We start from the raw sequence: 12,030 nt of genomic DNA, 5'->3' as shown, positions 1-12,030 counted from the left end.
AGTTTGAACACTTAACTTTTAACAGTTTTTTAACAGTTAAAGGGAGCACCTCTCAATGAGGAAGTTGAATGGCTGCCATAGAAGAGTACTAGCAGTCTATTGTAGGTGATTTGACTGCCTTTTACACAATCTTCAGACAGGAGCTGAAAATGATCTCACTGATTGTAAAGTAACAATGCTTGTTTTTTCTTCAACCAGTTTTGAGGTAAAAATAACTTATGTTTGTTTATTTAGTTGGACATGTGTGCTGCTGTATCACCTTCGGCGATAGATGTGGATATGTTCAAATATATCCAACACATAGTACTGCCAAAGGTAAGTTGTAAGATATTCAACAAAATTTAAGATTAATTGTAATTATTATTATTAGTAGTAAGGGTAGCAGTAGTAATAGTAGTAGTTGGAGGAAGAGACATTATCTAGGCCTATACCCAAAAGGCCCGCATGGAGAGAGAATCTGTGACTTGAATATTTTCAAGTGAAGAAGCTGTGTTTGATTTTTACTTCAGCAGAAGTAAACACCATAATTTTGAATCATCTTAAGATCATAAGAATAGATAGGTTTAATTGTATAAACAAAACGTTTAACTCTCCAGGGTGACTTTATTATCCCATGCTTTCTCAAAGATAGGCTGCTGTTTTAGTTAATTGAAGAGTGGTGGTTGGTCCAACATCCAGGGATTGATACCTGTCTGCTCCCATATAATGACCAGCATGTCATGGCCTGTAGATATATAATCTGTATAATATTGTGAATAACACTTTAATTATTGTCTTACTTCACTAAAACAGGACCAAGGGGGTCTGGGTATTGCCATCAGTGAGGAGGATACCAAGGGCGGTGTGGTGATTAAGAGTTTAACCGAGCATGGTGCAGCAGGACAGGTAAATATATACCTTTTTAGGAAATAATATGCACATTCAGCCTAGCCACATAGTGTCAGTGTCCTTAAATACACTCCCTCCTTGTAGCCCACTAGTATTTTTTTTCATTAAGACTAAAAAGACCATCCCAGATTCATTGGCGTATTAAATTAATGTTAAGTGAAGGTGCTTGTTCGCATCTATTAGCAGAGCTCAGGAGGATGCTGTTCCTGGCTAAAAATAAGTGACAATGCAGAAGCTCAGTTCGAATCCTTTGCTCACAGGAGTATTAATGCAGCAACTTGAAAACTCAAATTTTATTTCCATGTGTTAATGGAATCATTTCACTCCCTTATGTGTTAGCACTACAAACGTGATGAGGGAGGGTGTCATTTATAAAAGCATAAAGTCCACTGTTCCTCATCCAGACAACCTAGAGGATATAAAGTGTGATGAAGTACAGAATCATCTCTGTATAAGTTTCCAGTCATGAAATATTTAATACACATTTAATGCAGACATCCCCCTTCAGTTATATTTGTCAAACATTTAGGGAAACATAGGTGCAACAAAGTTGGCAATGGAGGAGGAAAATCACAACTGGAGTGTATAGTTTATTCTAAACATGGAAAGTATGTTTTCAGAAACAGAATGAGAAATAATGTTTGGACCATTAACATATCCACCCTATGTTTCCATTAGCTTGAATGATGTTGGTATTCCTCAGAAACTTGAAGGCTTTTCATGGAAAGGCTGGAAGGTTCAGGTTAAATCTTTATTTGAGCCAACAAATACTGAGAAAGAATATTGAGTGATAAGCACACATAGGGTCACCTGAAAGAAGTGAAAGCTATCTTGCTAATATAAAAAGCTTAATGCAATGTGTAACTCAAGGATTGATTAAGAATGTATTGATATATTTAAAATCCAGCTTCATGATAGACTGTAGGAATGTTGTAATAAAGAGTCTAATATAGCAAAACGGCTGAGCCAAATAAAACTACAATTAATCTATTTTTATCTTTGGTAGGATGGCAAAATTAAAGTTGGAGACAAAATCTTGGCAGTGGATGATGAAAGTGTTGTGGGATGTCAAGTGGAGAAGGTTAGATCAGTATTGTTTAAAAAAACAAACACATTGTCTGTATAAAAATATTGAATTTATAATTTATCTTTTACCTTGTCCAACAAAGCCTGAGAGTCTTGATCAAATCAGTTAACAGCAGCCTAAATTAATGTGTGAGATGTGTTGATAGCAAGTGTTATGATTTTATTTACTGCTTAAACTTCAACGTTTGGTTGTTCTATTACTAGAAATCAACTGCATTGGCAGTTATAAATATTTATTTTGAATCTATATTATTTACGACATGTAACATTTTGTTCTTATTTTAGGTTATTAATTTGCTTAAAAAGGCAAAGAGTACTGTGAAGCTGACAGTTTGCTCAGAAGATCTGCTATCTCATATATCCTGTGCAAATCTCCCAGAGAGTGTCTGTGATGTAAAGATAGCCAATCCCACCACATCAACATCCATTACTGTTGGGGCCCCAGATACAGAGCCATTTAAAAGTAAGCAAGATTTGTTGCTTATATGTATACTGCAAAACAGCCCGGTCTACTGAATCTCAACCCTCTATAGGACTATTAAACTGTTGTTTAAAATGTACTAATATTAACTAAATGCATGTTCTTCCTCTGTTATACTTCTAATACTAACAATTATATTAATATATATTTTTATGTTTGATATGCACTATATGTTAATATAATTGTACATAATTTACTAAATGAAACAAATCGTGTTAATTGTATTCCTATTGAAATCAGCCAATGCAGAAGAAACAGGTGCTTATGTTTTGTTTCTCCTTGGATAAACTAGCTGCAATAGAGGGCATAAGTTCACATACCTCAGTTTTCAGTGTGGGATAATTAACTAAGCATTGCATTGGAGGTTCTGTTAAAACACATGAAAATCCTGATTAAAGGAAAGTAGAATCTTATCAAATGAAAATCCAATACGAGAAGCTCTAACACATTGTTTATATTACAGCACTGCCTTAGCAGCCAGTAATGTTCAATTGAATTTGTCTCAGTATAACTGTGTGTGTTTTTCACTTTGTTTTCATGAAAATATGTAACACAGACATTGTAACGAATGTAATGGCATTAAACTCACAATGATAAAAAAATGGCTATATATAAAATGTAACAATTTGTTTTTCTTTCAGCTTCAAGTAGATCATCTACTCCAGTGACTATGGCATCAGACCCCATCACCTGCCCCATCATACCTGGGTGTGAGACCACTATTGACATCTCCAAGGGACGGACTGGGCTTGGGCTGAGCATTGTGGGAGGATCTGACACACTCTTGGTTAGATCTCAGAATGGCCAAATGCATTCTAAAAATAAGCAATCAACAAATCAAATAAAATCAAATATAAACTCAGTAACAGTATAGTATATAGTATTACATATATTTTTCTTATTTAAATGTATGTATCTAATTTGCTCTTTGAATTTCACAATATGAATTGTAGCTAACATGCTTATAAAATTCAAAATATTTTCAATTTTGTTTGTGTAATAAATATGTATTCTAAATGTAATATAATAGTACTATGATAAAAATGAAATATGGCAAACTGTTAGTGTTTATAAAATAGAAAATGGAATTTAACTTTATAGTTATATATATATATATATATATATATATATATATATATATATATATACCTTTTACAGTGTTATTGTTGACTGCTTTATAGATTTGGTTTAAGAATAAAACCAAGTGCTGCTGCTATAGCTACGCCGTGTTTGTTTCGTACGGCTTTATGCTTTGTCTGCTGACATGGCCCTAAAAAGTATGTCTTCTTGAACAATATGACAATAGCCAGATCTGAATTGGATCAAACACATAGCCTTTTAACTAAGCTTGTTATGTTCTAGTCAGATTTAAACAAATATTTTTTTCCAGGGAGCCATCATCATTCATGAAGTGTATGAAGAAGGAGCAGCATCCAAAGATGGAAGACTCTGGGCTGGTGATCAGATATTAGAGGTACAATAAAGCTTGTTTACTCTGGGCAGCCTTATGTAATAACATCTGATCTGATTTTATTTTTTAAACTTAGTGACTGAGAATGGAGTTATCATGATTGTAAATACAAAATGTCACTGGTTAATCATGGTTGTTTATTATTATTAATATTATTTATTTATTAGTAGACACCCTTGTCCAGGGTTCTTTATTCAATGGTTCTGCCCATACACCTTAGTCTTGACTGAATTACCCCTAACTGAGTCTCAAGTCTGACAACATGTGGGGTGGACACAGTGTGAGGTGATTTCTCTGTATACAGTGGGTACAATTTAATTAAAATGAAAGAAAAACAGTACATCACCGGACTCCTCTTTGAGTCTAACTATACTATTAGGAGAATCCCTTTCTAGTTAAGCTGGGCAGCTAAGCTGCTGTGCAGAACAAAACACACAAACAAATACAGCCAACAATCCAAAACGAAATCCTTCAACCAGGAAATTTATGACTTCCTACTTTTTGTTATCACCTGACTGAGGAAAGGCTTCTGGGGGATGTAGTGTCTTGTCCACACTGCATTTCCATACAAGCAACACACACTCGCAGGTTGAAGAAATACGATTGTATTCAAAGCTTTTTGTGAAGTAGAGTAACACTTAGTGGATCATTCTTTGAATTTCTCAACCAATTTACAGCAAAAATTACTTTCTAAAAAATGTAACCTTGTGCAATCATTCTAATTGCATTTATCTGTTAGGAAAATTAAAAAGTCTATGCTTCCTCTGCAGGTTAATGGAATTGACTTAAGAATTGCCACTCACGATGAGGCAATCAATGTCTTGAGACAAACTCCCCAAAGAGTGCGTCTGACAGTATACAGGGATGAGGCCCAGTACAAGGAGGAAGACATGTGGGATGTGTTCTTTGTGGAGCTACAAAAGAAGCCTGGAGAAGGATTAGGCCTCAGTATTGTTGGAAAAAGGTACACCATTATAATGAGGTGTCTAATGTCATTGTTAAAATGTAGCCCCTACGTGACCCTGCAAGGATACAGAGTTCAGCAGTGGCCCAACCGTCAAGCCTTATGCAGGTCTGAGAGTGTTGCTTTCCCAGGTCAGAGGGAAACAGCTGAGGGGCTAAGCTATTGTTGACCTAAGCCCATTAAACAAGTGTTTATTCTACGAGCTAAGGGAGGTCAAGCGTTTGACCTCTTCAGGCCACACTCATCTATGGGTCATCTGATCTGAGGGTATTCTGAATCAATTGCATGTTCTTGAAATTTCAACCTGAGGAATGTGTTGGAATGTTTCTACTTAAAAATAATGACTACTTCAGTAGATTGTTTATATAAAGTATGATGCATTTATTAAACTGTTTCAAGTACAATGAGTAACCTATACCTTATGAACTGAAAATACATTTATTTCTTGGCTAATGAAGGTTAAGAATGGCCAACTAATGATTACTGCATATGTGGACTCAGACTCAAGATTTTTCTGCTTTACACGAAAGAATTGTGTAAATTGATTTGATAGAAACTTTGAGTTAAATGATTCAATGTCTAAAACACAAATATTTGTGTTTATTGACTGAATACAGTGAAAAACATGTGTGCAACAGCTGTCTCATTTCTCTTTTCCAAGGAATGACACTGGGGTCTTTGTGTCAGATATCGTGAGAGGAGGGATAGCGGACACAGATGGTAGACTCATGCAAGGAGACCAGCTTCTGTCTGTGAATGGGGAAGATGTTCGCTCGGCAACACAAGAATCTGTCGCTGCTTTATTAAAGGTCTATAAAAATAAAAATACCTCATAAGAAACAACTCACAATACTGTATTGAGTTTTTTTTTGTTTAAAGAAAAGTTGTACTAGTAATGAAACCGTTTATCTCACGTTTGATTGTACTGTTAGGGCATACACAGTGCACATTGTCCTGCTAAAGTGTTTTTTAAGTAATGAATGCCTTATTTGAGTTTTCCCTTTCCCGTCTCAGTGTTGCATTGGACCAATAAATCTAGAACTTGGCAGGTTTAAAGCTGGACCTTTTCATTCAGAGAGGCGATTATCACACAGCAGCCAGGTACGGTGTCCCATTTGCTTACTGTAGGCTATTCTCAAGCATCTAAAGCAGCAAATTACATGCACTGCTGGAAACATTCAGATTGAGTGTCGGACCCTCAATATATTTGCAGTGAATGTTCGAGCTGCACCATTCACAGTAGAAGCTGCATTAAATCAAGAGTTATTACACCATGACGATAGCTTTTTTATATAAAGGATATGGTTGTGTGATAACTGATTTAATCCTGTCCTGGGTATTACTTGATAGTTTATACTTGTATTAGCAGTTTGGTATTTGAAATTCTCCTCTTGTGCTACTATTAGCATTCTGTGACTGTTTTGTGGATTAGTAGAACAGACATTTTAAAGTATTTTTTTCTGTTAAACTGAGAACCCATGGTAAAACATTCTGCAGAAAAAATTCTGTAGGCAACATCATCCAATGTCCTACACATCAAATGAGAACAGTACAAATTAAACATACTTAAGTAATTAATATTACTTGTTTTAATGGGGTACTTACTTTTTTTTTTATAACTTGATTCCTAATGTGCAGGTCAGTGAAACAGGGAGCTCTGGAGCAGAATCGTTCACTTTGTCTGGGTCTGGTTGTGTCTTGGGGGATGACATTGAAAGTAGACGGAAAAGCCATGATTGTAAGTGATTGATTGTGGTCAGTACTTCTTAAATATTCCTAAATCAATACTGGGATTTCAGGATAAGTAACACAATTCCTTTTCTTTTCTTTTGCCTGTACAGTATCCGACTTTCAAGAGCTCAGAACAGTTGAGTTTACAAAGGTATTTCTTTCTTTAATATTTAACATATATATGTGTGGTAATGTTTTATTTGCATAATTGCACTGCCTCTGGATAGATTGTAGAATGAGAATTGGAGCCATATTAAGGTCAAAGGTCACTGTGCTGTTTTGTTTTAACAGGAGCCTGCAGACTCTCTGGGAATCAGTATTGCTGGTGGAGTAGGAAGCCCTCTTGGAGATGTCCCAATATTTATTGCCATGATGCACCCCACTGGACTGGCAGCACAGACTCAGAAACTAAAAGTAGGTTTGCTAACGAGAGTTTAGGCTTCCATTTTTAATTATTAGCACTGAAAAAAACAAAACACAAGAAGTTTACAATCAATGTATTGAATGACATTTGAAAACCCCACAGCTGGTTGCAGATTTATTTTCCACTTATATATTGCATTTACATTCTACTTTGCTTTGACTGTCAAAGGGTGTCAACTAAGATATAAATTATATTACTATTTAACTAATAACTAAAACGATATGTATTTTCATATAAAGATTTCAGTACATTGTTTAAAATAATAAGGTATATAAGCATTAAAACATTTTTTTAAATTATTTTATCACAAACGAAAGCTATTTGTTTTTAATATAATTGTAAGAAAAAAAGGCATTATGTAATATTTTAATAATATCAGTTTGATTGTTAATCAGTTTTAACTATAACAACCAGCAGTTCCCCACTCCCACTCTCCACCACAACAATGATTTATTCGTCTTAATTTTTCATTAAAGAGAAATGTGTGAAAATATTGTTCAACTGTAAAAACATTATATTTGATGTTCTATTACTTAGTGCTTCAGAACATCATTGTGATATAACACACTGTTTTATTTCACAGAATACCAGGGGGGTTTGTGTTATTAATTCAGGACTTTATGCATTTTGTTCTCCAGATTGGAGATCGTATTGTGAGCATTTGTGGGACATCTACTGAGGACATGAGCCACTCCCAGGCTGTCACCTTGTTAAAAAATGCCTCAGGGACAATTGAGTTACAGGTAAGTTGCCTTTTTTGTGTTTAGTGATCACAGTGAAGATAAAGTAAAATAGTATGCACTGTAAAACCCAGTATATGCATGATCATGAAAAAACATTTTTATAGATATCTTTTTTAAGCCTGATATAGTAATATTTTGTTAAGTCATTTTTCAGAGATTATCAAGTGATACACAGTTTTTAACATTGCTAAAGACATTTCCACAAGGTAAACACACAATCTGCTTCTATTACTACTACTGCAAGAGCAGTCCCATAATAAGGTCTGGACAGCCCAACGAAACATGGGTCCATAATAGAAATGTTTTATAGAAGATTGAGAGCTCTACTGTCTTTACAATGCTTGACAAGACAGTTTGGATGTAAAGGGCTTTGATGAATCAGTAATAAAACACAGCATACATGGTAGATTTTGTATGTGTTCTCAGGTGATTGCAGGAGGTGATGCAAGCGTGACCGGTCCTTTTCAAGACAACGCGGCCGCCAGCCTATCACTGTCAGGGCTGACAGCAAGCAGTATTTTTCACGATGACCTCGGGTATGACCCAAAAAACACCTTTGACTCAGCTTTACCCAGCAAGCAGAACTTTGGTTGTAATCATCACCGTAGTTTTTTGTTTGTTTGTGTTCCCTGCACTTGTCTGAATGTTAATTGTGATGGTCAGTTTAAAAACATATTTTTAGCTACAAATTCCAAGCGATTAACTATGCCTTTCCAGGGAAAGACAATAGAGGTATAGAAGAGAGAAACAGACCTCATAGGTCATTTAAACTGTTTCATAATTTAGATGCATTTTATTTACTTGGGCAAAACCTTTGGAAATGGTCCTGTAACTCTCAAATGAATTCTCAAACTCAATAAAATGAAATTTATAATATTTTTGGTATGGAATTATTCAAGAATTGGAAAAGTAGTTTAAAAAGTGTATGGGTTTGAACAGAGACATGTAGTAAGGGTTGTTCATTTCCTTTATCTGACTGTTTTCCAGCAGACTTGATAATAAATTACATCATCATTAATTACAGTTTAATAACGATATATTCTTCAATAGTTTGTGAGTTAAGTCTGTTAAAATAAGTCCGTTTCTTATTTTAGGCCTCCTCAATACAAGACTATTACACTTGACAGAGGGCCTGACGGTCTGGGCTTCAGCATTGTTGGAGGATTTGGCAGCCCACACGGAGACCTCCCCATTTATGTTAAGACGGTGTTTGTCAAGGTATGAGAAGAGCGAATGAATGCTATTAAAGCTGAAATCACGCAATCCATCTGTCGACAGTGGAATATTGTGGAATGCAACCTGGCCTGGCTTCCTTCAAGAAAGGCTTTATTTGCACTGTGTTAAATGACAGCCAGCGATGAACCAGCGCGACCAGCCAGGGAAAGTATGTAGTAGTTGTGAAGACTGATTATGCTTTTAGTGTCTGTTTGCAGGGGCGTTTCTAGACTACAAGCTTTAGGGGGGCTTCAAAACGGTGTCCAGGACCGGTGGGAGGGGTGCTGCTGACAGTGTTGTTTTGTGGTGTAAGAGTGGGGGGCCTGGGGGGGGCGGATGGTGCTGACGGTGTTTTTTCCATTGTCAGAGTTTCCATTGACAGTGTTTTGTGGAATTACTTCTTCATTCTTGGATTCTATTGTTGTATTATTTTTAGGGGGGCTGACAGAAAATACAAGGGGTGGCTGAAGCCCTCCTAAATATGGGGCCGGATTAAATCAAAACATTGACCCACCCGCCAATAGAAAACTACAGAACTCTACTCAGTTGCGGCTGCATTTTTAGTGAGATGCCACTTTCTTCTAATCATAAATATTATCGCTATGATGTACAGGTTTGTAGTTTGCTATTAGCAGGTGGGTCAAAGTTTTGATTTAATCCGGCCCATAGTCTAGTGACGCCCTGTGTATACATACAATGTTCTTGAAAACATTGATTATCCAAGTTGAATGTACTTCATTATTCATTTTATGAATTTATTTATGTGCAATATTCATTTAATTTTCTAAACAAATACCGAAAGAGAGAGAGTACACGAAAAAGAGGGAGAGTTTTATGCATTTTGACCATATAGTGTTTGACAGGGATGAACTCATCCTCACTGGTCACCATGTTCTTGCAGGGGGCAGCTTCTGAAGATGGCCGTCTGAAGCGTGGAGACCAGATTATAGCTGTGAATGGACAGAGTCTGGAAGGAGTCACCCATGAAGAGGCAGTGGCTATTTTGAAAAGGACGAAAGGCACCGTGACTCTCACTGTACTTTCATAAATGTTAATTCACTGGATTAGTTTAATACTTTTGTTTTTCTGCAATTGTAGCAATGAGCACTGTGATTATTTTATGTGACCTTGCTGTAACCCAGAAACCTTCCATACAATGCGTTCACAAATGGGTACAAAATGTTGTTTACTTTTATGAAGCCCACAGATGATGGCAGTGAGGAGAATGTTTCTTAAGCATAACAGGTTGCTTAGCTATAAAGACACTCACTGATCATAGTAATCCGAGGAGTGCCCACAAAAAGAACAACCCTCAGTGAAGATCATGTTTTAAATTCATGCATACATTTTATGCAATTATTTGAAAGTCCTCAAAGCCCATTTGTTTAACTCTTTATAGACAATCATGCTTTCATTTTTTTATTAAGTGCACCTGCTGCACTTGAGTGTGTTCTATACTTTTATCTCTAAAGCATGTACAATATTGAAAAATCTTTTCTCCATCGATTGCAGACACACTCTGAATGATAAACGCTCAATTTCAATTTTGTTAGGGTCCCATTTGATGCTACCTTCTTCTGACATACACAATAGTTATGTGGTCTCAATTTAGTGTCCCTGAGAGTATTGTCAAAAGACAAACAGCATGTATTGTTGCAGAAGGTATTATTTTAAGATTTTTTTCATCTTTATGTAACAGGGGCCCAGGTGACAAATAGACGGTGTCAGTGTTTATTCCAAATGCTCAATATATTTACTAATACTATCTTAAAATTCTAGAAACAGCATATGACATTTCTAAATAATTGGCAAATGAGGGGTGCACTACTTACCATAAGGTTTTTAATGTTGAATGAGTGTCTATGGACCCCATTGCTGGATTCATGGTTGTTTTGTTTTTGTGTAGAAAACAATATATATATATATATTGGCTGAATGTATATATATTTTTAAACTAATTATCTAGCAGCTCTGTTAGATAGGGTACCACTAACATGCAGGAATGTTATGATGCTGTAATTAATTTCTGATTAGTGGAAATGTGAGGGATCACGAAAAACTGCTAATAAATACTACGATGTTTGTAAATTCCCCAAAATACATTAAACCTCTATAACATTGTCTTATTGCTGTTGAGTTCATGAAAAACAATGTGTAACTTTTGCTGTTCATAGAACAATTGTGATACGCCGAGGTGTCTTGTTTTCCGTGGCGTTTGTTATTCTGTTAGAACCAGTTTTTAGTATTGATACACGAATTTCAGCTGTATGATGACTAATCAAATAAATCACTTACTATAAGATTAATAAACATATTGTATCAGAGTGGACATTATGGAGACGAATTGGTGAAGTATGTTGAAAGAATAATGAAAAGGCATAGCACTCAGGGAAGAGTTAAAAGAAGGATAGTAGTTTAAGATAGATTACTAGTAAGGTGTATGCTAGTGCCGATGCATGTTCCAGTGACCTGTTGTTCTGCGGTACGTCTTGTTTTCATCCGTTTTCTCAGTTGGAGAAAAGTTGTTAATGTATAATATTAAGGTGCGATGCTCCCCCTAATGTGTAATGCTTTTAAAACATTATATGGCTGGTGGTAGTATTATAATTTTTCATATGTGTATTTCAAATATGTGTTTTCCTTTTCTCCTTTCCTCAATGTAAGTATCTTTTTCAGTATCGTTAATTAATGATCCTGTCATTTCTCTCCAACTGAATAAATGAAAGTGACCTTCCAGTGACTGATGTTGGTTCTCAAGTTCAATTATATGGATAGCAAAGAAAAACAGAAGGCCTGGGATAATAGGCATTATGGAAAATAGGAATTTCTTCTCTGAGCAAAATAAATACATTTCCAGACCAACTAAGTTTCAGTGGTTTAAAGGTTAAACAAACAGAAACTAATGGACTGTGTGATATTTAAGAAAAACACTTGGCGTGCCAGCTACAGACATGTCATGCCATTACTGCAGTGGTTAAATTGACTGCTTTATAATTGGAATTTTATGGCATTGCTGGAATGCCAGAC

General features: G+C 35.7%; 1 protein-coding gene across 11 annotated transcripts in view; it reads left to right on the top strand.

Moving 5' to 3' along the window:
- Nucleotides 1–11,743, top strand: part of LOC136766683 (multiple PDZ domain protein) — a 56,825-nt gene extending 45,082 nt beyond the window's left edge. For all 11 annotated transcript variants that reach the window (XM_066720388.1, XM_066720378.1, XM_066720382.1 and 8 more), the window contains 16 exons: nt 235–315; nt 793–885; nt 1,895–1,969; nt 2,260–2,437; nt 3,097–3,242; nt 3,846–3,929; nt 4,697–4,890; nt 5,552–5,699; nt 5,905–5,991; nt 6,529–6,628; nt 6,732–6,772; nt 6,913–7,035; nt 7,684–7,788; nt 8,215–8,324; nt 8,883–9,006; nt 9,905–11,743. In XM_066720388.1, coding sequence (XP_066576485.1) covers nt 235–315; nt 793–885; nt 1,895–1,969; nt 2,260–2,437; nt 3,097–3,242; nt 3,846–3,929; nt 4,697–4,890; nt 5,552–5,699; nt 5,905–5,991; nt 6,529–6,628; nt 6,732–6,772; nt 6,913–7,035; nt 7,684–7,788; nt 8,215–8,324; nt 8,883–9,006; nt 9,905–10,051 — 1,836 coding nt within the window. In that variant the 3' untranslated portion in view covers nt 10,052–11,743. The remainder of the gene's footprint in view (nt 1–234; nt 316–792; nt 886–1,894; nt 1,970–2,259; nt 2,438–3,096; nt 3,243–3,845; nt 3,930–4,696; nt 4,891–5,551; nt 5,700–5,904; nt 5,992–6,528; nt 6,629–6,731; nt 6,773–6,912; nt 7,036–7,683; nt 7,789–8,214; nt 8,325–8,882; nt 9,007–9,904) is intronic.
- Nucleotides 11,744–12,030: the final 287 nt, after the last annotated feature.

Source organism: Amia ocellicauda, chromosome 13 (genome assembly GCF_036373705.1).
Source record: "Amia ocellicauda isolate fAmiCal2 chromosome 13, fAmiCal2.hap1, whole genome shotgun sequence".
NCBI classification, from domain to species: Eukaryota; Metazoa; Chordata; class Actinopteri; order Amiiformes; family Amiidae; genus Amia; species Amia ocellicauda.
The sequence above is the reverse complement of the archived record's forward strand: the minus strand, read 5'-3'. Positions and strand labels throughout refer to the sequence as shown.